At 45.5% G+C, this 25,021-nt stretch overlaps 1 protein-coding gene across 1 annotated transcript in view; it reads left to right on the top strand.

Annotated features, from left to right (window-relative positions):
• Positions 1 to 4,285: 4,285 nt before the first annotated feature.
• Positions 4,286 to 25,021, top strand: part of NPRL3 (NPR3 like, GATOR1 complex subunit) — a 39,082-nt gene continuing 18,346 nt past the window's right edge. The window contains exons 1-6 of the mRNA XM_063099006.1: positions 4,286 to 4,582; positions 7,823 to 7,892; positions 15,507 to 15,636; positions 17,149 to 17,223; positions 22,233 to 22,386; positions 24,346 to 24,427. Coding sequence (XP_062955076.1) covers positions 4,465 to 4,582; positions 7,823 to 7,892; positions 15,507 to 15,636; positions 17,149 to 17,223; positions 22,233 to 22,386; positions 24,346 to 24,427 — 629 coding nt within the window. The 5' untranslated portion in view covers positions 4,286 to 4,464. The remainder of the gene's footprint in view (positions 4,583 to 7,822; positions 7,893 to 15,506; positions 15,637 to 17,148; positions 17,224 to 22,232; positions 22,387 to 24,345; positions 24,428 to 25,021) is intronic.

Below are 25,021 nucleotides of genomic sequence, written 5' to 3'. Positions count from 1 at the left end.
CCTGAGAAGCTGAGGCTGAGTTCACAGGAGCATCTGGTCACTTCTGAGCAGCTGGACGCTTAGCAGAAAGCCGGGCTGGGGTTCTGCAGACCCTCCCCTGAGAGTGAACCCCGGGTGACCCTGGCAGGTTAATTAACTTTGTGAGTCCCAGTGTCATTGTTTTAACCTCTACGATGGGAGTATCATCTGCTGCTGTAGGAGCTCAGGATAGCATCATGAATTTAAGATTATTGTTGTAAGGGCCGGCCCGTGGCTCACTTTGGAGAGTGTGGTGCTGACAACACCAAGTCAAGCAAGGGTTAAGATCCCCTCACCGGCCATCTTTAAAAAATAAAAATAAAAAGATTATTCTTGTTACTACTTGGGACAGTGGTTCTTCCCTGATGGGGAAGGTGGTGACAAGGTGGGTTCCAGATAGTGTCTGTGAGCCCCGCCCTGCCCTATCGGGCCCAGACCATGTGGCAGGACTGATAGGCCCAGCATCAACATGGCCTCCCACCCCACCCAGGGGGATCCAGGCTGGGAGAAAGGCTGAGGGTTTTTGTTTCCAAAAATCTTCCTACCTTCAAAAAAGCAGGCTATGAAACAGAGTTATTTAAATTTAAAATGAAGGGTTGGCCAGTGAGCTCAGTTGCTTAGAGCATGGTGCTGATAACAACCAGGTCAAGGGTTCAGATCCCCAAAGTGGCCAGCTGCCAACGTAAATAAATAAAATAAATGTAAAATGAGGAGGTCTTAGCGGTGTGGGTCTTAGCCCACCCTCCAGTGCGTGGAGCTGGCCTTGGAGCCTCACTGGCAGGAGTGATGTGAGAGCTCAGAGCTAGGACTGCACTTTGAGACTGTCTGCTCTGAATCCTGTTACTGGTGGGGAAACTGAGGCCCAAAGTAGGGCCCACTGACCCCTCAGGGCAGGTGTGACAGTGAGCTTTCATTGTTACAACAGCTGGTGTGGTCAACAAACGTGGACATTGAGGTGCTGCCAGTGAGGGTGGCGCTGGGATTCAGACCACTGCACTCTCCAGCCAGTGCTAGACAGTCTTTATGTGAGCCCTGCGAGGACAGCCTGGGAAAGGACGTGCCCAGGGCCTCCCTAGGCTGGTATCATGATGATCTCTCTGTACTTTTCATTGATGCCAGCGCTCATTACTATCAGCTATAAAGTTAGAAACACAAACAGTGAATGTTCTTGTGAAAGTTACCAGCAGGAAGGCAGCCTTCAGGGAGTAACTGGGGGAATGGTGGGCTCCTCCAAGTCTGGGCCTTCTCCTAGCCCAGAGATGACCAGCCTGGAGTCCCAAGGTCCTGCAGCAGCATGACTAGGGATTTAGAGGAGAAAGGCCTGAGCCACAGTCCTGGTGCATGCATCTGGTCACCTGCAGACCCCTGGTACTCCTGTGCGGAGGCCTTTGTTACCACAGCTGGCCACCCTCCCAGGCACTGGGCTCGCCTACCCACATCTGCTCCATCCTCCCAGCCTTACCCCTGCTTCTAAACACTCATTTCCATTCCAGGGACACTGCTGGGAAGTGTGGGAGAATTCACAAACATTTTAATTATACATAAAATCAAAACAAGACCGGGATAAATGTTTGCAAAATCTGTAACAGAGGGTAACTATCCCTCACAAAGAACACATCCAAACAGCAAAGAAAGACAAACAACCCACAAGGAAAACAAGAAGGCAATTCTGAGACACTGGCAAAGAGCCAAGTGATAAGTTCTGTCTGTCAGTAATAATCATAGAACTGCAACATAAAATAAGACACCATTTTCCTTTTTGGAAATTTTGGAAGAAATTCAACTAAAATCAATACTACTTATTTCCTAATCTTAAAGTAAAATCAGTGCAGCCCTGTGCCAGGCAATGCATGTATTGGTAGAGTTGGAGACATTTCAAATGTGTGTGCCCTTCACTCTGGTGGGGTCTCTCCACAAATCTGTCCTGCAAAATACATGTTCATGTCAGTGCAAGAGGGCTACTTAAGAAGGGGCAAGACGATGTTTTTTTCCTTTTTTTTTTTTTTAAAGATGACCAGTAAGGGGATCTTAACCCTTGGCTTTGTATTGTCAGCACCACGCTCAGCCAGTGAGCAAACGGGCCATCCCTATATAGGATCTGAACCCGTGGCCTTGGTGTTATCAGCACTGCACTCTCCCAAGTGAGCCACGGGTCGTCCCTGACAAGATGATTTTGGAGATGAAGCCTGCAGCCACATGCCATTCACATCAATTTTTGAGGAAAACAATAATCTTGTCTGTGCCCTAATTGAAGAGGACTAACAATTAACAGCAGAAACAACGGCCAACACCATGGACATCTAATGGGTTCAGCTTACACAAGTCTGACTGAAAAATTAAAGTTGAGCAAACTTTCTGCTCTACGGCACCAAAACAGTTTCTCCCAGATCAGCTGCAGACAAGAGCAAAGCTTTCCATGGAAATTTTAAACAAGTGGGATCAAGATCCCGAAGCATTTATTCAAGAATTGTAACAGGAGATGAAACATGGCTTTACCAGTACGATCCTGAAGAAAAAGCCATGGCTACCAAGAGATGGAAGTGGTCCATTCAGAGCAAAAGCAGACTGGTCAAGAGTGAAGGTCGTGGCAACAGTCTTTTTAGGATGCTCAAGGAATTTTGCTTGTTGACTTTCTGGAGGGCCAATGAACAATAACATTTGCTTATTATGAGAGTGTTTTGAAAAGGTAGCCAAAGCTTTAACAGAAAAACACCCAGGAAAGCTTCACCAGAGAGTCCTTCTCCACCACAGCAATGCTCCTGCTCATTCCTCTAATTAAACAGGGCAATTTTGTTAGAGTTTCAATGGGAAATTTTTAGGCATCTACCTTACAGTCCTGACTTGCCTCCTCCTGACTTCTTTTTGTTTCCTAATATTAAAAAATCTTTAAAGGGCATTCATTTTTCTTCAGTTAATAGGCATTCTTTTTCTGCAGTAAAAAAGACTGCATTGACATGGTTAAATTCCCAGGACCCTCAGTTCTTTAGGGATGGACTACATGGCTGGTACCATCGCTTACAAATGTGTGTTAAACTTGATGGAGCTTATGTTGAGAAATGAAATGCATATATTTTATTTTTATCTCTTGACTCCATTTTCCACGAACTTTTTGGAGTCCCCTTGTACCAGTGCTTTATTCCTTTTTATGGCTGAATAGTTTTCCATCATTTGGATTATACTCTATTTTATTCACCGATTCATCTGTTGATTACATTTGGCTTGTTTCCACTTAGGGGCTATTATAAATAATGTTACTAGGAACTCACAAGTTTTTGTGTGAAGGTTATGTTTTCATTTCTCTTGGCTATATATGTAAAAGGGAAATTGCTGAGTTATAAGTTAATTCTGTTCAGTCTTTTGAGAGCTGCCAAACTGTTTTCCTAAATAACTTGCACATTGCTACTGGCAATGTATAAAGATTCCAGTTTCTCCTCATCCTTGCTGACAAGTGTTATCTTTTTGTTTTGATTATTGCCATTCTGGTGGGTGTGATGTGGCATCTCCCTGATGACTAATAATGTTGACCATTTTTTCGTGTGCTTATTGGCAATTTGTATGTATTTTTTGGAAAAATATCTAGTCATATCCTTTGCCCATTTTTCAATTGGTTACTTGTCTTTTTACTGTTGAGGTTTTTTTCCTATATTCTGGATACTATTTCCTTATCGGATACATGACTTGCAAATATTTTCTCCCATACTGTGGGTGGTCTTTCTATTTTCTTGGCGATGTTCTTCAAAACACCGAAGTTTTTAATCTGAAGAAATCCAATTCATTTCTTCTTTAGTGGCTTGTGCATTTGATGTCATGTCTAAAAAATCATTGCCTAATCCAAGGTCACAAAGGTCCTACCCCTATGCTTGCCTCTAAGAGTTTTATAGCTTTAGCTCTTACATTTTAGGTCTGATTTCTTGAAGTGATTTCTTTTTTACTCTTTTTACTTTTAATTTTTTATACGTTATGCTTTTAAGCTTGAACTTTCTGCCCAAAGCAAGTGTTACTTTTATAATGAAGAAACCAACATTTATTTTTATTTGTTTCCCTTTTCCATTTTTTCTCTGTGGCAGAAACCAACACTTAAAGAGGGACGCTGCCTCGAAACCGAGGTCCGATCCTTTCCGATTCCCATCCCCACGGCTGGGGAAATCCTTTCGCCCCACGCCGGAAGCGGAGAAGGCCCCGCCCCGCACCTGCGCACATGGCCGCCTGCGCCTGCGCAGATGCTTCCGGCCCTCGTTCTAACGCCCTCAGCCCCTCTTCCAACGCCTTCAGCCCCTCTTACTGGCCGCGTCGCGAAAGTGTCGCGAGACCGTGGATTCCCGTGGTGCTGGGACTGTCACTCCGCCTCCTTCGGCCTCGCCCCCTGCGTCCTTCTCAGGTCCCTGCGCCCCCGGCCCGGCCCGCCCTTCTCAAGCCCCTGCGCCCCCGGCCCGGTCCCCTGGCAGGATGGGGGACAACACCAGCCCCATCAGCGTGATTCTGGTGAGCTCGGGGAGCAGGGGCAATAAGCTGCTGTTCAGGTACCCCTTCCAGAGAAGCCAGGAGCACCCGGCGTCCCAGACAAGTAAGTGGGCGCCGGCGGCCGGGCCGAGCGCGGCGTCGCTTTTCTTTGTTTGATCCTACAACCCATACCTGCTCCTTACAGAGTGTTTGGGAAGTATAGAAAAGTGAAAGAAACGGGAAAAATCAGTCCTGACTGAAGCCAACATTTCGTCAGTCTCCAGCCTTTAAAAAGACATGTTAAAATATAAAAACAAAAATGTGTTAAAAACATAAAATAATTTATGAATGTGTTCTTGGAAAATAATAAATGCATCTGAAGTTGTCCTTGACCACCTCCCCTGGTTCTGCTCCTCCTGCCCCACCGCAGGATGGCCCCTGGTAGCGCTGGTCATCGCCTCCCTGAACGTAGGTGAATGTGTATCCGCAGAAAAAACAGGATCCTATATGGGTCCCCGCCCATAAATGTGGTGCTCTGCAGCGACCTGCTTTCCACCGAACCTTCTGCCTCGAGCCTGGCGGGTTCGGCACATACCGCGAGAATGCACCCCTTCCCCTGGGGACGGTCGGTTAGGTTATGAGTGCTTGGTTTTTAATTTATGTTTTGTTTTAAAGCTATTTTTAAACTTGCTAATATGACACAAAGTGTTAAAGGTAAAAAACGGTTGAGGTTATGAAAAGCAAGTTCTTTCCCACCATTGATACCCCCTCCCCCAAAGTCCTACAGTTTCCCTTATAGGGACAACTACTTTTAACATGTTCCTGTGCATCCTTCCAGAGCCTTCTGTGTAAATACAAGCACGTGCACACATTATTTTATTTTCCAAGCATAAGTGAAAGTACACTCTGCACACTGTGATGCCTCTGTTGTTTTCATTTTCACTTTACATCTATATCTTGGGTAAAGAATCAGAACCTATGGAGCGGCCTTGTCCTTTTTAATGGCTGCAGCGACTTCCATGAGATGAACATATTGTGATTTATTCATCTAGTTCTCTGTTGATGGGCATTTAAGTTGTTTTCATTTTTTTGCTACTACAACAGTGAGATGTTCTTGCCATATAATCATTTTACAGACTATCTGTAGGTGAAATCCCAGAGTAGGATGGTTGGGTCTAAGGGAGAATGGGCATATTTATATTTAGTAGATTAGATATTGTTAATCCAGCAGGTGAATTTTAATGTGTATTTATCTTCTGATTCTTACGATTGAAAGTAAGCACGTTTTCCTGTTTCCAGAGCCATTTGGATTTCCTTTTCAGCGAGTGCCCTATATATAATCTTTGACTAATTTTCTCTCAGGTCGTTGATTTTTTTCCTTATAGATTTGAAGGGGCTCTTTACATGTTTAAGGTAAAAATAGTCCTTCTTTTGTGACAAAGCCATAAATACTTACTTACCCAGTTTGCCTCTGTGTAGTTCTTGCCAGACAGAGTTTTGATTTTTATGGAGTCAAGTTTTCAGCCTAATCTCTTGTGATTTCTGAGTTTTGTTATACATAGAGAGGCCTTCTGCTCTCCAAGATTATTAACAAAAAAAAAACTCCCGTGTTTTCCTCTAGAACATTTATTGTCTCATTTTTAAGTGTGTTTATCTTGGTATAAGGTAGAGGCTCCTCCTAAGAGGTGGTATTTCTTGGGCTTTTACTGAGAGTTGTGCGTTCAGCACTTGGTTGGTTGCCTCTGGAGCTCTGTGGAATGGGAGCTGTGACAGGCCAGGACACAGCCACATGGAGCTTACAGCCAGGGATTGGTTGGTTCAAGAGCCACCATAATTTTCTTTTCCATATGGCTGCCTATTTCCAACATCATTTTATTGAATAATTCAACTTTCCTCCACTGGTTGATTCTGCTCCCTTTATCACATACTGAATTCCCATGTTTATTCAGGTCTATTTTTGACATTTCCTTTTTTTTTTTTTTTTAAGATGACCGGTAAAGGGATCTTAACCCAAGTGAGCTAACTGGCCATCCCTATATAGGGATCCAAACTTGTGGCCTTGGTGTCATCAGCACCACACTCTCCCAAGTGAGCCATGGGCTGGCCCCTATTTTTGACCTTTCTTATCTCTCTAATGATCTAATTATGTGTGGGTCCCACACTAATTCATTACTGTACTTTTGTACTGTGTTTTACTATCAAGTGGGATTAGTCACTTGTCTTTACTTTTCTTTTTCAGCATTATCCTGGCTACTCTTGATTACTCTTCCCTGTAAACTTGAGCATCAACTGTATTAGGCCCCTCTCCCAAGGCATTGGTATTTTATTGGAGGTAGCTTTAAATGCGTTGATTAACTGAGAAGAAAAGGTATCTTTATGTTGAATCTTCCCATTCAAGACCATGATATGTCTTTTATTCATTCTTTTCTCCTTTGTTAGCATTTCCGTTTTCTTTACGGGCCTTTTGTATTCTTCTTAGATTCATCTCTCGATTTTTAAACTTTATTACTCTGGTAAAGTATTATTGTTTGTGTATATGAAGGCTTTCGGTGAATGTACACTTTCAAACTGTTTCTTTTGCCTATGCTTTCTCCAGCCGAATTGCCATCATGCACTGAGAGGTTGTGTGCATTTGTGTGTGTGTATGTGTATGCATGTATATATGTGTGTGTGTTTGTGTGTATATATATCTTTTTTATAAAACTTAACATAATAGCAAATGCATTTCCCCATGTTGTCATAACTTCTTGGAAACCATCACTATTTTTTTGAAAAATTTTTTATTATGGTAAAATATATATAACATAAAATTTGCTATTTTAACCAAGTGTATATAATTTAATGGCATTAATTACCCTCACTGTATTGTACAACCATTACCACTGTCTATTTCTAAAACTTTTTATTACATAAGCTGAAACTCTGTAACCATTAAGCAATAACTCCTCAGTTCCCCCTGCCCCAGCCACTTGCTAACCTCTACTTTCTGTCTTAGTGAATTTGCCTATCCTATATAAGGTAGAGTGCAGCCTTATAACACCAAGGTCACAGGTTCAGATCCTCATACCGGCCAGCCACCAAAAAAGAAAAAAAAAAAGGATATAATATATGTATATACACATACATACATATTAAAAAAAGATATTTCATGTAAGTGAAATATTTGTCCTTTTGTGTCTGCTTATTTCATTCAGCATAATGTTTTCAAGGTTCATCCATGTTCATTCCTTTTTATGGCTGAAAAATATTCCATTGTATGGATAGACCACATTTTGGAAACCATGGATTTTAATGGCTCCATAATCCTCCTGTATGTTGGGGGATCCTGCTTTCTTAGCATCTTCCCCTTTTTGCCCTCACTCAGATAAGCCACGGAGCAGATACGCTGTTAACAACACGGGCGATCATGCTGACGACCAGGATGGGGACTCCAGGTAAGGGCTCTGTTGTGACTCCAGTATAGGGCTGGTACTGCTCCCAGGCCTGGACAAAGCTCTACCCTCCTGTTGACCCAGATGTTTTCTCCCCTGAGAAATCTGGCGTCCATTTAGAGGGTGGTTTTGGGTAGCACAGAGCTAGGGGATTGCATTGCCAGTTTCTGGCTTGCTGAATAATTTGGGTGCATGTTCTAGTTTTGGGATATGTGGTTGGTAAAGCAGGTCCCAGAATGGATGAGGCCATGTCCATATAGGGTGTTTATCTACATGAGAGGAATGTAGAGGAAAGCAGACCCTCATACTGTCCTTGGACCTAATTCCTCAAGCAGGTGATCAGGTGTAGCATAGCCTAGCCAGATGCCTTCCAGTTAGCCAGGCTCAGGTGGCGAAGGGCAGCAGGGCTGAGAGCGGGGGCTGGTCTGACCCTTCATGGTCTTTTAGAAACAGATGAAAGGTGGGTCCTATTCCTTCCTGTGTTTTCTTCGAACCCTTCTATCTCTGGGAGACACTCTCAGGGTAGAAACCGTAGAAATAATCACTTCTGCCATCTTATATTCATTTTAGAGCTTAGTAAGTGGTAACATAGGCCCAGGTGGAGGAAGGAATATTGTAAGTTACCTGCCCTGAGTTCCCCTGAACGCAGATGGTGCCAGCATGGGGTAAAGGACTCAGCTTCCACTGTCCCAGGAGAAAGTAGTTGAGATCCCCAAGTTAGACCTTTGCCGTGCAATGAGTTAGTGCTATTTCCCTCCAGTTCTCTGACAAGGGACCATACCTACCCTAATGATTTGTAGTTCCAAGAATGTGATTTTCATCTTCTTTTGAGGATGTTGGAGCCTTTGGCATGACCAATGACTGTCCTCAAGGGGAGTGGCCTTTTGAAGAGGGACCAGCAGGTGGGGTTGTGTGGGGACATCCCAGGGACAATCTTCTTGATGTTGAGGCCTGTGTTTGTAACTGTCCTTTAAAGGTGGTGGCTTGGAACAAATTCTTGTTTGTTTTAGGCACATAGGAAACTTTTGCCCGTGCATACTGGACAGGTATGTCTTGTCCTTCACCTGTGCAGCAGATCAGCTTAGAGCAGGGCTGTCTGTCTCTTCCTGCCCCTGCTGCCAGCATTCTCCTTCCTCTGAGCTCTAGTAGACGTGAAGCCCAGGCTGCCAAAGACTCAGAGCTCTTGGAATAATCTGTGCAGAGGGATGTCCTAGGAATGCCAGCAGCACCTAATTTCTGCAGTTGCCTTTCAGACTTATAATGAAGTGACCACGAGGATGTTTTCTAAGGAATTAATTCAATATTTAACATAATGAAGAAGGAAATCTATGGGAGGGGAATGGTTCTCTCTAGAATCTTTTATCAAATTTAAGAATGCTTCATTTGGTGATTCTAGTACATCAAAGCATCTGTTGATCCTACCATACATCCCCCATGTTTTCAAGATGCAGGCTAGTAGCCTTAGCATACCAGTTCCCCTCCTGCTTTATTTTGTCACATGGGCCTGCTCTTACCCTGTCATAGCTCAGAGTATCTTCCTAGATAGTGCAGTGAAGGTGCATTAAACCCATTTGCTGTGTCTTTCTTGATTGTGGTTCTCCAAGGTGCTTTTCTTTCTGGAACAAGTGGATTGTTCCTGCTTGTTCGTTTGCTGGATTGTTAACAATGTTAACAGGCTATGTTAATTTTTGAGTAGTTGTGGCCTGCCTTAGAGAAGTGAGGATACAGAGCTATGCTGTCCGGTATTGTAGCCACCATTTAAATTGAAATGGGGCTGGCCAGTTGGCTCAGTTGGTTACAGCAAGGTGTTACAACACCAGGGTCAGGGGTTTGGATCCCCATACTGGCCAGCTGACCCCCCCCCAAAAAAAAAAGTTGAAATAAACTGAAATAAAATTAAAAATTCAGTTCCTCAGTTGCACTAGCCACATTTCAGGTGCCCAATGGCCACATGAGACTAGTGGCTACTGTATTAAATGGTGTAGATTTGACCATTTCCATTACTGTAGAAAGTTCTGTTGGATAGTGCTGGCTTAGAGAATGGGCTGCATCTTCAGGATGTGTTTCAGGGCATAGGAATTATCTCTTACTTTTTTTTATAACCCTTTTCTAGAATTCAGTAAAGAGAAAAGAAAATGGATATTGTTCAGTGTCTCTAAGACTTAAAATTTAAGGGCAGCAAAGTTGTAGTGTTTTTGCTGGTTGGGTGTTTGGGGCCAGGGTGCTTGTGCTTAAATGCACCCTGTGTCTTCCACACTGGTAGGGGCAAAAGCCATCGAGAGAGGCCTGAGAGGAAACCTGGTGTCGACCAGGAAAGCTGACATCAGTACATCACCCTCACGTAGACAGCTGTTTTCTAGCCCCCCTTTGAGATTGCGAGCAGTGCTCTGGCCACTGCCTCAGAGAATGGGGAGCTGGAGGCTTAGAGAAGAGTCAGTTTCTTTGAGTGTCAAAATGATCTGAGATCATTTTACTTTAGGCACAATCCAGAAGACCTCAGAGCTGTAACAGGTTTCCGTCTCTGCCCTTTAACTAACTCGGGTGCTACCATGGGCTGTGGAATCAGGTGGCACCACTCCCCTCCTCAGGCTTGGCTGCTTTTCTTGCAGCAGTGGGCCCAGCTGCACCCACAAGCACCCTCAGCCATGTGGGCCCTCAACCACGTAAGCCTAAGCACTCTCTGACTCGCAACACACACGTCCTCTCACCAGGTACACAGGGGGCTCCACCAGGGCCTCTCTTGACAGCTTTGCCTCTACTAGTATGTGTGTTTAGAGCCCTACACTGATGTGTTAGAAAGATGCCCCCTCCTTCCTGTGTTGAGGTCAGTACACAAGAAAGCAGACAGGTGGTATTGTCCCCAAGCTTGGGTATTCCCCACCCACTCCCCAGCCCATGTACACTGCAGGGCAGTGTGCTAGGACAGGTGCAGGCTCCGGGTTCCAGGTCTGACTCTCGCTGTGCATCCTACAGTGTGTGATCTTGGGCACGTTCCTTAGACTGAGCCTTAGTTTCATTGTCTTCTGTAAGATGCCCGAGGATGGCATCTTAGATACAGATCCAGATGTCCTGAGAACATCTACATCTTAGTTAGTGTTTGCTGATGGCCTTGTCTCCCTCAGAGGGGTAGGCACAAATCCGTAAAATGCTCCTGTCAGGACATGGAACATTGCTGGCACTGGAAGCCGTATGTGCTTGCTCCTTTCTCTTTGGAGGTAAGGGGCTTGCATTGTCACTTGTCTAGTTGCAGCAGATAGAGCTCAGAGTCAGACTTGAGCTACTAGGATTTTGACTTTGTGGGTGATCTTGGGAAAGTCCATGAAACATGTTAACACTTTAATACTGTTCAACCTGATGAGCTAAAGCTTGATGAAAAAAGGGGTCTTTTGTTATGTATTTCTCTGGCATGGGTCTTTGGCAGTGTGTGTTCCTTGGTGAGATATGTGGGGAACAGCGGCCTGGGAAGGAGGCCTGTGGGCTTGACACATTGTTCATAGCAGGGCTCCCCCACCGTTTCTACTCCCTGGGCTCAGGTCTCCTTTCTGTTTCCAGGATACTTGGAAAGCAGCATGCTCCAGAACAAAAATCTCTGCATAGGAGCATAAATTCTTAAACTCTTTTTACAAAACTCGATTCAGATAGTACAGAGGCCCCACATGTTTTCTGACACAAGTGTATACAGATCCACCATGAGGGCCTCACTGCCCAAGGCAGAGAGGCTCCGGGAGGTCAGCTGTTCAGGCAGTCACAGTATCTCAGGAGTTGGGGCTGATGATATTCATGTGACGCTCCACAGTTTTCAGATGGCTTTTACCCATGGGTATCTTATTTGATCCTGTGCAGATAGTTTCTCATGATACAGGTGAGAACCTGTTCTTGGGAAGATTAGATGCTTTGCACTCTTGTCCAGCTAATACATATGGTGCTGACCCAGGTCTTCCAGCCTTGTTCTTGCCCCTGAAAAGTCATTTCCACTCAGCCAGTATTTACGTGTGAGAATTTGAGCTTTAGTGAGAATACCCTGTGGCAAGTGTGCAACGTGGGGACTGTCTATATACTCTTTCTTGTCCGGTAAGTTGCTTGGCCTTGACACTCAGCAGCTAGTGCTTAATGCTGGCATTTCTGTTAGACTTTAATACTGTTTTTATAAAACAACCTTGTAACTTCTCATGATTTTTAGAAAACAATATGTTTTCATTTGGTCTTGATGGTCCTGTTCCCATTTCAGCGAGCCATGTCCTCCAACCGATGAACAGTTGGTTGCAGGATAAGACCAAGACCTCTCCACAGTCTTTCTGTCTTGATTCCAGCTGCCTCTCTCTTTGTAATTGTGCTTCATTCCTGATTTCCCTCAGTGTTGAAGAATGACTAACTAGGCACACAGCCCTGGCTTGGATCTTACTACCCCAGGCATCCATGAATGCCCAGACTTCCCCATGGCCCCTGACCTTTCTCCAACCAGAGTTATTTGGCTATTTCACATTACCCAAGAGATCAAGGCATGGTTGGCTGGCTCCAGGGAGACTTGTGGTACCCCACGTGCCACCGCAACCCTTCTCCCCCAGGTAGGCACCGGTCCTCCTGTGTGGGTGGTGGGCAAGCAGGAGTGGTATTTTTCATCCCCTTCATCCACTGTCACCCTAGAGAGGCCTGTGATCATTGCTCCTTTTTCTTCATTTGTTCAGAGGGTTTAGTGGGTCCTTATCCAGTGGTCAGGTGTTAAGTGTGATGCTCTGGCTTAGACACTATTGGGTGTGCTCAGTAGAGGCAAAAATATTCCCATGAAGTTGATATGATGCTTGTCTAGAAGGGCGAGGATGAGGTAGGACTCCCCCGTCCCCTGGCAGCGCATCCCTTCTGGGCCCTGGAAGTGCACACAGCATCTGTGAGGCCCCAGCAAGGAAGTGGGTGGGAGAGCAGAGTCTAGTTCCCTTCTGGGCTGTCCCCACCCTCCCTTTTTATGGCCAAGCTAGAAAACAAGCCCTCCTGCAGAATGTCTCAGCAGGACTAGAAGGTCCTGGCCAGTTTTCCAGCTGGGCTGGTTTGTCTTCCTAGATGTTTTTTTCTTAAATTTCCAAGTTATTCCAGGAATCTTTAGTTTTTGTAACATTTGTTTTATTGTGTTGCAATACATTTACCAGCCTTCCACCATCAAAACAAGGGAAAAAGATTTTTGTGTATTTTAGAAACAAATATTGTCACTTGTTTGTGGTTCAGTTTGCTATTTATAAGTTATGCCCCCTTCCACAATCTCATGATAAAACTCTGTGTCTTGTACGTATTATATCACCAGATACACTATATAAAGTGTAAAGCCACTCAGGCATTTCTTCATCAAAAATGTATAATATTGAGAGTGGATTTCCGTATGGGCCATGTTTGCTCAGGTAATCAGAGTGGCTAATTACCACCCTGCTGGCCACCCCAGAGAGGCCTCCCTGAAGAGCCATTTAAGGCAGTGTAGCTTTTAACTTTAGCAGCACACACTGCCCAGTTTGCTTTCTCTGTAGACCCTGGCCTCTAGGGGGAAAGACCTTTCTAATTTGGTTTTCGCCAGGGTGTCTTGGGATTTGGGTATTTATAGATGTGAACTAGGCTACCACTGCTTGCCTTTAAGAATCCCAGGACCTATCCCACAGCCAAACTAACTGGTGCCTGAGGGCCAGGGCTGAGGCATGCCTGTGACTCTTCATGACAGAGCAGCAGTTTTTAGTGGAGATTTGTAGCTATCACAGGAGCAAGTGAGCTTTCTGGAGTTGTGGAGGTTATTTTTCTGTTATCTCTGTGTCCCCTGAGTCACTGGGAGGCAGAGTGGGAGGTGCTGTTTGTTTAGATGGGACATGAAATGTTGGCACTGGGTCAGTTGCAAGAGCAGGAGTGGGTGGTAGGATTTTAATACTCCAAACCCTCCTTTAATATCACTGTGTCCCTCAGATGGGAATTACAGGGCAGAGTGAGCCATTTAGAATTTTTGAAGAAAGCATATATTGCCTCTCGTCTAAGACAGTAGAGTCTTCCATCTCTGGTTTAATCACTTCAGAGAGCACTATTCCAGGGAGGGAGAAACCTGCGATGAGTGGCCAAGGGTCCTGCATCTCCCAGCATGTCTCTGACAAGATTGGTTTTGGAAGGTCTGACTATGTGAGAGGCAAGGTAGCACACTCTGACCAAAGCCTCTGCATCTGCTTTGTTTGGGGACATAGGGTGACCCAGGACGATTAGAGGATCATGCCAATTCTGGAGGAAGGCTAGAAACCAGCATGAGCACCCAGGTCTTGGCAGTCCTAGGCCCCCACTGGCCTGGAGACACTCGGAAAGAATCCCACAGCTGCTGGTCTTGCATTTTGTCTGAATGTCGGTTAACCACAGCAAGGCTCTTGCTCCAGACTGACTCCAGGTCACTCCTCTCTCAGCCACTTCATGTCAGGTCACCTGGAACGAAGTGCCTGTTATCCCAGAGTCATTTGCTGTTACAGAGTTGAGCTGCAGCAGCAGTTGAAAGCACACCTTCCATTTTCATCATAAAGTAGAGGAGTTGTGATGTTAGTATCCTCCTTTCCCTGCTGTAAGGCCTCCAGGAGAGAAGCATGACTCAAAACTCACACTGGGATGTCTGTCCTCGATAGTCTTTTCTAGGCTATAGGGGTTGCCTTGCCTGGGGTGGAATATGGCCCTGGGGTACCTGGAGCCGACTTCCCCAAAACAGTGTACCCTTCTGACCCAGCTATTAGAAATGCTTTTTCTGGGTGGAGGGGTAAGCATGGGATTTCTCTGCATTCTAGGTCCAGATCAGACAAAGTGCCTCAGTGTCTCTGGAGTGGAGGCCCTGAGAGCCCTGGGCTCTGAGATAAGAGTCAGTAACGCACCCTCAGCATTTTCCTCCCTGCAGGCAACTCTCCCTTATCCAGACCATCCCCACCACCAGGCAGGAGGGACCAGGGTTGCCACGTAAGTGTACAGATGCACCTCGAAGAGGGGTGAGCTCTCAGTCACACCACAGGTGCTCCCACCTCTCTGTAGCACCCAGTACGGCGCATCCCTGTGTTCATGTCATTTGGAAATAGCTTTAATCAAGGTGGGTCTGCACATATTGCACAAAGTCTCTTCCCTAATAAAAACTGGAAAGTTTAAGTGTTCAGGATCAGGGAAGGACTGTTAGCATGTTGCACCCACTCCTGAGCGCTGTCACCTTGACCTTTACATGGCACTGTGGGGGAGGGGCCATGGTCCTGGCGGAGAAGGGGTGCAACCCTGCAAACCGGCGCACAGTCGGTAGAAGCCCCTCGGGGCAGTGCCAGCTCCAGCTCATCCACCTTTTAAAAGCAAACTGCAACTGTTTCTCTCCTGAATTTCGTAAAGCATGCCAAGAAATGACACCGTGTGCCTTTAGTCTATGCTTCTCATGCCTTTTACCTTGTAATTCTGGTGATTTCGCATCCCTAACCTTGGGGATTGCTTCAAAAGGGCAAGTGATAGAAGCTTCCATCAGCAGTAGGGACAAGAGCTACTCCATGAAGCTGCCATTTACTGAGACCCTTCCCCTTTGGAGGCAGTGGGGCTGTGATACTTTAACTTATTTTCATTCTACCTTTTTTTTTTTTTTTTTTTAATTTAAAGGTTTTCCGATGTTATTCTCGCAACAATTTTGGCAACCAAATCTGAAATGTGTGGTCAAAAATTTGAACTGAAGATTGATAACGTGCGGTTTGTTGGGCATCCGACACTGCTGCAGCATGCTCTGGGGCAGGTATGGCTTCCCTGGACAGGTAGGATTCTCCCTGGGCAGGCACAGCCCTCTTTGGGCAAGTGTGGCTCTTCCAGGGCAGGCAGCCCTGGCCCATTCTGGCTCTGGGGGCCTTGGGGCTGTGGCTGACACCAGATAAGTTGAAGTCAACCTTTGGGCAGCAACCCTAATCAGCACTTACTGTGAGCTGTGCATCTTCGTAGGCCCTGGGATACAGTGGAGAAAGAGAGGGGCGTCCTTGCCCCTAGGTACTTCAGTCCTTGCCTCTAAATTTTGCTATTTGCATTTTGGGTTTCTACTGACTGTCACCTTCCCCTTTATATTTAGGATATCTGTTTCTAGGGAGGTTGAGAGAATTGAGTTAAGCAGCATCTGTTAAACCCTTGAACTTTCTGCAGAGTGGTGCAAACATTTCTTCTTATTTATTCAATGATGTTCTAATAGCCAATATTGTTATTATTTAACACTTACTATTGTGTTGAACCCTCAGTGTGTGTTCTCTGATGAATGAGTTTAGCAAGATGCCATGCCCTGTTATACAAAGGAGCTCTTACACCACAGCTGGCCAGACAGCTCTTTGCACACAGGCAGGAGCAGTGACATCATTACTCAGATTTTGAAGGGTTTCAATTTGACACATAGATTTAGCTCCACTTATACAATCCAGAAATTGTGTGAGGATCTGAGATGTGATTCACAGACCTCCAGGAATAAGCCCATGGAAGGCGCTTCTGAGGAGACTGGATGTGTCTGGCCCCCTGGACAGCACCCTCTTTCCTCACCATGGCCACCACATTTGGGGCTCAGTCCCCTGTCCCTGGGTGATGGAGTGGAGAGTTGGCAGTCATACCCTGTAGAACTGGAATGACAGGCAGGGATGGGGATGGTTGCTGAGGTGGTGAGGGAGAGCTGGGGCCCAGTACTCCCACTCCCCCTAGTGGCAACACTTGTCGTTGGCTTTGAAGAGCTCCATTGTGCCCTCAGGATTCTGCTTTTGAGTGCTTTGGTGCTGGAGCAGGGAGCACAGAGATGAGGACTTGGTTCTGGAGTGAGGTTGGGTGCCCTGCCTCACCTGGGGCCTATTCAGTCCTCTGCTGGCCCTGAACATTATCTTGTCTCTAAATTGTCTTGAGTATTTGTTCTACCTGTCAGGGGCAGCCAGGGTGGACACAGGTGGACATGGGATGGCAGCAGGGGCATGGGTCTGGGCTCTTCACTTACTTGATCTCCTCTTCATCCTATCTCCTCAGCATTGTCAGCTCATTTCTGCCGACGAGGGCAGTCACAGCACTGACCTTCACGTTCTTGTCACAGCTGTGACTCCATCTGTCTGCATAGCAGGCACTCCTCCTAAGCAAAGACACTAACTGCTTCCCAAAGACCAAAGGGGCTCTGTTTTTCTCTGGTTCTGCTATACTCCAGGGCCTTTCCCCATGCCTGAAGTAGAATAGCTCTAAACAGCTGTCCTTGGAAAGTTGTGGCTCTCAGTTTATTAAAATTATGCCTCTTTTACAGGTCTCCAAAACAGACCCATCTCCAAAGAGGGAAGCACCTACCATGATTCTTTTTAATGTGGTATTTGCACTGAGGGTGAGTGTTCATACAAGTTGTTTAGATCAGGGAGGAGGGTTGGGGGAGAAGCAGCTCATTCCCAGTGAGTGTGTTGTTGACTCAGTGTTAAGATTGTGGTAGGGTGTGGTGCTAGCCACTTCTGGGGTGCAGGCAGAGTCTGCCTCATTTATTTTTTTGGTAAAACACACATAACAATATCTTCCATTTTATGGCTGGCTGGTTAGCTCATTTGGTTAGAGTGCAGCCTTGTAACACCAAGGTTAAGGGTTTAGATCCCCATACTGGCTAGCCACCAAAAACAAACAAAAACCAGTATTTACCATTTTAAACTGTGCAATTCACTGGCATTTAGTACATTCGTAAAGTTGTGCAACCATCACCACTAGCTAGATCCAGAACATTTTCACCATCCCAGAAGGAAACCCCTGTACCCATTAGCAGTTATTCCCCATTCTCCCCCTTCCCTCCAGCCCCTGGAAACACCAGTCTGCTTTCTGTCTCTGTGGATTTTCTTCTTCTGTATGTTTCCCATAAATGGGATCATATAATGCGTGGCCTTTTGTGTGTGGCTTTCTTTTACTTAGCATGTTTTTGAAGTTCATTTATGTTGTAGCATGTATCAGTACTTTATTCCTTTTAATGGCCAAATAACATTCCATTGTATGAGTAGACCACACTTTGTTTATCCACCTATCCATCAATGGGCATTTGGGTTTTTTTTATGTTTTTGCTGTTATGAACAATACTGCTATAGACATTTGTGTATAAGTTCTTGTGTGGTCACACATTTTCATTTCTCTCCATATATATATTGAAATTTGGTCATATGGTAACTCTGTGGTTAATCTTTTGATTGAAATTGGTCATATGAACCTTTTGTTTGTTTTGTTTTTTTGTCGTTTTTTCGTGACCGGCACTCAGCCAGTGAGTGCACCCGTCAGTCCTATATAGGATCCGAACCCGCGGCGGGAGCGTGGCCGCACTGCAAGCGCAGCACTCTACCAAGTGCGCCACGGGCTCGGCCCGGTCATATGAACCTTTTGAAGAAACACCAAACTGTTTTCCATGGTGGCTGCACCATTTTACATTCTCTCATACATGTATTACATGAACGAGGGTTCCAATTTCTCCACATCTTCACCAACACTTGTTGTTTTCCATTTCTTTGATCAAGCCTAGTTGTTTCTTAAGGCAGTTCCCAGCTATGTCTCAGGTTGTTTTCACTAGTTACAGGAAGTGCCTTTTCAGTAAATGTGTCAAAATATAAGGAACCCAAATAAACAGAAAATGCACCTCTGGGTAAGGACTAGCTTATATTATGAGGGGACGTTGAAGTACCTAGGAAATTTATATTCGGTGATTCTTAAATAATAGAATTCCTCTGAAATATCCCTTGATCAATTTTCACCTAAGAATTCAGTAGTTCTTTCTAGCCAGCACATGCGATCTGCACAACTACTTATGTGTGGAAAGTGGCAGCAAGGAAGTGACTGGATCCCCGGGGCAGGGGGTGGTGTGTGCTTTGAAAACCTTCAGAGAAAGGAAACTTGCAAAATTGGATGCCATTCTGAGTCTCAGAGTATTTTTTCCATTGAGGCTTTTTGGGTGTGAAACACACAGGTCTCACATCAAAAAATGGTTCAACACCAAAATAATGATAGAGAAAAGCTCCTTTTATTTGTTTATTTTTATTTTTTGGCAGCTGGCCAGTGCAGGGATCCAAACCCTTGACCTTGGTGTTACAACACCGCACTCTAACCGACTGAGCTAACCAGCCAGCCCAAGAAAAGCTCCTTTTAAATGGGGCGTAATTTTTAAAACTAGCCTACCTTGTTGATAAATAAAGAACTACAAATTAAAACAAAATGATTTGTGAAATTTAAAATGAAAAAAATGATTTTTAATGGTAACTGTCTTTGGGGTTTGAGGTTCCATGAGGAGATCTCCATTTTCTGCTTGACACGCTTCTGTAGTGTTTGCATTTTCACAGTTTCCTTGTGTATCTCGTATAGTTACATAATACAGACAACCACACAGAGAGATAAATTAAGTAAACAAACAAGCAAAGCAATAAGCAAAAGCCATGACAGGTGCTGTCCTCCTGTCAGCACTGATAATGCCTGTGGGACGGGTGGCAAGAAGCAGCCACGGCCCCACCCAGGATGTTACAGGCTGGCCCTCATCTCTGGAGCAGAGTCTGCCAGCAGAATGCTATGATACCCAAAGACCTACCGATCCCACCATTAGAAATATTGTCAAGAAAACAGGCAGCTTTTACAGTTGTATAAAGATTTTTATATTGTAATAATAATTAAGCTGGAAATAATCCTGGTGTCCAGTAGTTGGAGAATGATTAAACAATGAGATTATCGTTATATACTGGCCTATCCTCTGGCCATTAAAGATGAGAAATGGGAACAAGGCCAGAACCTGGAAAAGTACAAATTGATTACTTCAAGATAAAAGCAGCAGGAAACAGGACAGTACAGGACTTTAGCTGGCCATGATGTTGAAGAGTGGGAGAAATTTTAAATAATGTAAAGAGTTGGTATTTTAGGGTGGACAAGTTTTTTTTTCCTTCTTTTCAGTAGTCATTTAAAAATGTACACTTTTTTAATTTTGAAAGGTTTTAAACAGACCCTGAAATAGAACAGTGACAAACCTTATGCACCCATCTCTGTGATCCCACAGCCATTGCCTTTACACCATGCTACATCTATTTCCTCCCCTCTCTTTGTATTTCCAGTCAAGTCCCAGACCTCATGTATGTTCATTCCTGCATACTTCAGAAGGCATCTCTGTAAAATATGGACATTTATTTTATGCCATGATACACTTTTCACATTTGACAAAATTTGCAATAATAATTTGGTATCAGCTAGTACCTGGTCTATTGAAAGTTTTCCTAATTGCTCAAACATTTTTTCCCAGTTGGCCTGTCTGCAGCCGAATGTAAACCCTGCCCCTTAGTACATGTGGTATCTCTGCATCTCTGCCAGTCCTGAGCTTTCTCCTCTCTTTGTCCCATTGAATGTTCCACATCTGGTTTCATCTCATTGTGCAGACAGTCAGACTTGCTTTCTGTCCCTCTAATTCCTGCAGACTGGAAGTTCACTTTGAAGGCCTAGTTACATTTGGGTACAAGTTTTGGAGGTGAGAAGGGCTCCTGGGTGATGCTCTAAACTCCATGCTGCTTCATATCACATAGGGTGAAAGTGTGGTGTTTCTGAGAGTTCCCACTTAGGGCTGGCATATATTAGGTGGTAGCTTTCTCAGTGTGTCCCTCACTTGGTGTCAGGCCTGTGCAAACAGGACACACTAGGACATCCGGGAATCCCGGGTGTGGGTCATTGACCCTCGCCTGGGGCAAGCATCACCAAAGGTCAAGCAAATGGGCCCTGGACATCTGACTTATGGGTGCTGTTGTGCCTCAGCTGATGGGGCCTCCCATGAGGGTTGGGCTCTCAGGTGTGGCTAGATTACTTTTTCAAGGGAATAATCATGTGTCCAGGATCATTCTCCTCCTTGCTGCTTTGCTGGTAGGAGTATTTTGACACAGATTCTTCTAAATGTGTATTTTGTTTTGAGGCAATTGTATATCCCTACAAATCAGCCCACCAGTTCTGGAGACACTATTGAAGGATGCCCTTGACATGGAGGGGCAGGGCTGCTGACCAGTGGTGGGCATGGCATGGGAGCAACACTCAGTCCTCCCCCATAGGGCATGCTACCATGTTGCAAGCCTGCCCAGATGTGAATTCTGTTTGTGAACATGGGACCTGCTGAGAGTATAGTGTGCCCAGCTGTGTGAGTCTCTCCAGCTCTAGGTGAAGAAAGTGTTTACTGTCTGGGTCAGGTTTTGGCTGTGAATACTCTTCAAACATGACCCTGCCTGGCAGATAACCAGGAAGGGGAGGCAGCACCAGAGGTTCTAATCAGCGTCACCATTCATCCCTCTCCCTAACCCATCTCTACCCCCATAGGATGATTCAGCAGCCCTCTTGGTCTCCAGAAGCACTGAGTCATGGTTGGACCAGTTATCTGACCCCTCGAGCCTCTTCACAGACCCCACAGCTACATGCTCCACCCTTGGCCTGGCCATCTGTGGCCCCTGATAGGTTCCAGAGGGTCAAGGACCCTCCTGTTCCTTTGACCAAGTCAGCGTGGGTGCATAGGAAGTGTAGGGTAGGGACGTGGGCCTGGGGCCTGCTGGTGCTCTTGTTAACCAGGTCATTTCTGCTGGGAAGAGCTTCTCATCCCTGAGGACAGAAAGTACTCAGTGAACAGTTAGTGCGGCACTTCTGTTACTTTACTGTACACCCTGTTATAATGTGGCCTATCGTGCCTAAAATTTTACATGTCTTAGGCTAGTCAGCAGTGTTCTCCAGTAGTCAGCAGTACAGTGATGGTTGCAGACACTTCCAGGGTTTTTGCTCAGGGCAGGTTCTGTTCTGAGTGCTTTACATGTCTGACTAATTTCCTCCACTCAGTCGCTGGTGAGGGAGGTGCCACTGTTGTCCCTTCTCAGATGAGGACCAGTTGCCCAGGGTCACACAGCAGGCCAGCAGGTGGGATCTGTGCCCTCAGCTACACTCTGCCTTTCTGTATAGCCCTGGCACAGTGGAAATTTCTGTGTCCCCTGCAGAGGACTCCCATGGAGCCATCTCTGTGCTGCCATCCAGGTGGCCATTCCTAAGATAGAGGATGGAGGCTGGCAGCCAGCACTTCTGTGGATGGCCTCTGGAGGGGACACAGGAAACTGGGGGTAGCAGTGGCCCTTGGAGAGTCCATTCCTAAGATAGAGGATGGAGGCTGGCAGCCAGCACTTCTGTGGATGGCCTCTGGAGGGGACACAGGAAACTGGGGGTAGCAGTGGCCCTTGGAGAGTAGCCTGGGGAAGAGGAGTGGAGGAGGTTTCTTTCACGGTTTGAGTTTTTGCTGTGCATGGGTATTACGTCCTTTTAAACTCTTTGTCCAGCTGTGTCCCTGTACACATGTTTGAGGCAATGTGGGGCTTTCTCTCTCAGGCCAACGCTGATCCGTCGGTGATAAACTGTCTGCACAACCTGTCGCGGCGCATCGCCACTGTGCTGCAGCATGAGGAACGCCGCTGCCAGTACCTCACTCGGGAGGCCAAGTTGATCCTGGCACTCCAGGATGAGGTGTCTGCCATGGCAGATGGTGAGTGCACAGGGTGTGATGGGAACAAATCTGGGCTGGCTGATGGCCTCTCCCACCCCAGTGCCAACAAAGCAGCCAGGAGCTGGCGATAGCACCAGCTTTTGGTGAGCTGAGCATTGGAAAGGGAGTCCACACAACAGCCTTGCAAGGCAGGGACCTTGGTCCATCCCCATTTTGCTGATGTGGAAACTGAGGCTCAGAGGGGTTGCATGATCTTCACACTGGGCTGATTGTGCCCTGAGAGCACAGGATGACTCCCCCAGGGGCACGTTTGTAGCTCCACTCTCCTGAATGGATGTGCTGAAATTGATTTCCCAAGCGCAAACATTCTTCCCCACCCTTCAGATAGGACAGGCACCTCTGCCCAGCCCTAGTCCTGCGGGACACAATGCCCTGGGGTGGGAGGACCTGGGGAGGGGCCAATGAGAATATCCAGCTGGCAAGGTGGGTGGTTTCCTGTTCTTTGCTTTAACCAAATTGAAGAGACCATACTGGCCAGCTACAGAAAAAACAAAACAAAAAACAACAACAACAAAACAAATCGAAGGAGGACCCTAACTAAGTTACCAACTAATTATTAAAAATAACTTTTGCTAGGGCCTGCCTGTGTCTCACTTGGGAGAGTGCAGTGCTGATAACACCAAGGCCACGGGTTCGGATCCTATGTAGGGATGGCTGGTTCTCTCACTGGCTGAGCGTGGTGCTGACAACACCAAGCCAAGGGTTAAGATCCCCTTACTGGTCATCTTTAAAAAAAAAAAAAAAAAACTTTTCCTGATAGACCATTGTGTGTCTTTTGGCATAGTGTAAAGATTTCAAAGCATGGAGGGACACCTGTAACTAAGTCTCCACTTCCATTTTCTTGGGTTAGTACCTTCATAACAAAAAGGAGAACTAGGAACAAAATTGAGGTTAGACCTAGTCATTCTACTAACAGGTAAAAGTAGCGATTGTCAGGGCTGGCCAGTTAGCTCAGCTGACTACAGCGCAGCCTTATAATAGCAAGGTCACAGGGTTTGGGATCCAGTACCCACCAATCGCCAAAAAAAAAAAAAAAAAAAAGTAGTAATTGTCATACTCAAATTAACAGTTAAATAAAGAACAGCCCTGTCTGATTCAGGTTAAATTTGCTTTTTAGGTTTGACAGTTAGCTGCCAAAATTTGTAATATGTTTCTGTTTTGGCCAACTATGTACTAATTATAATTTATATTATGATAATTACAACCCAGAAGTTTCATTTATTTTTTATTTTTATTTATTTTTTTGTCTTTTTCGTGACCCGCACTCAGCCAGTGAGTGCACCGGCCATTCCTATATAGGATCCGAACCCGCGGCGGGAGCGTCGCTGCGCTCCCAGCGCCACACTCTCCCGAGTGCGCCACGGGCTCGGCCCTGGAAGTTTTATTTTTTAAAATATTCTCTTTAGTGTGTGACTTTATCACAGGAAGTTAAAAAACCTCAGTTTAAATATGTATCTTTTGTTAGAGATTTATGAAAAAGGATTAATGAAAGACTTTTCAATCATAAAAATAAATTTCATTAGCATACACATATGAGGGAGAGGAGTGGGATGCGGGGTGGAAATACCTGGTCACTGAGATGGAAGCCCCCTATGTCTAGCCCTGGTGGTCTGAGGGAGAACCTTTCAGGGAAGGGCGGGTGAAATGCTCTACACTTGCATTGCCTGTGACTGAAGGTTGTGGGGATGGGGCAGTGGTGAAATTTAAATACAAATATTCCATATAAAGATGGTTGAACAAATCAGCCTAAGTCTAATTTTAATTCAGGTGGATGTACAGATTTTATAAAAAGCAGTGGGGAGTTTCCTGATGTTTGGTTTAAAATTACTTAGAATTCTTTTTAAGTTAAACTTATTTTAAAAGGAATTCTCTGTTCTAGTTTTTAAAAGTTTCCTTGCTTTGGAAACTCTAAATCTTTCTGTGTTGTGATTCTTGCAGCAAATGAAGGTCCTCAGTCCCCGTTCCATCACATCCTGCCCAAGTGCAAGCTAGCCAGGGACCTCAAGGAAGCTTATGACAGGTAGGACAGCCGGGCACATGCTGAACCTCCATCTGATGAGCCTCTCTGGGGCTTGTGGCCTGAGTGTCATTCACAAGTAGGGCTCCCTTTGCTGAGCACTGTTCTCCTGGTATGCAGGTACTGGAGTTCTACTGAGATTGGAGCAAGAGAGGGTGGTGAAGGGGTGACCGTGTGGCTGTTCTTGAGAGAAGTGACCTTGGTGGCTGTTTTTTAAATGCCAACCCCTTTGCTGACTGATGTGTGCTCAGCTGAGACAGTCACCTCCAGACTCCTCTTAAAACAGACAATAATGTTACACTCTCTTTGTCACCTCTCTCCCCCTGGGTGACAGAGATGCAAAGGATTACTCAAAGCCCATTTCTTCTGAGCAGTGAGAAGCTCTGAAGGGGTTAATTTCCAGGAACCCTCAAGAGAGAGGCATTCCTCCTTGGAAAATTAACCCTGAACTGGGGTTCTGTGTCAGTATTTATTCTCCAGGCCAGAAAGTTACAGAAAAGGAACACAGGTAGAGTTATGGCTAAGTATAGTTTAACAGTAGAGGCTGGTAACATCATTGAAATAAAAAGGTGACATTCCATAATGCAATTTGCAAAA

Source organism: Cynocephalus volans, chromosome 6 (assembly GCF_027409185.1).
Source record: "Cynocephalus volans isolate mCynVol1 chromosome 6, mCynVol1.pri, whole genome shotgun sequence".
NCBI classification, from domain to species: domain Eukaryota; kingdom Metazoa; phylum Chordata; class Mammalia; order Dermoptera; family Cynocephalidae; genus Cynocephalus; species Cynocephalus volans.
The sequence above is the reverse complement of the archived record's forward strand: the minus strand, read 5'-3'. Positions and strand labels throughout refer to the sequence as shown.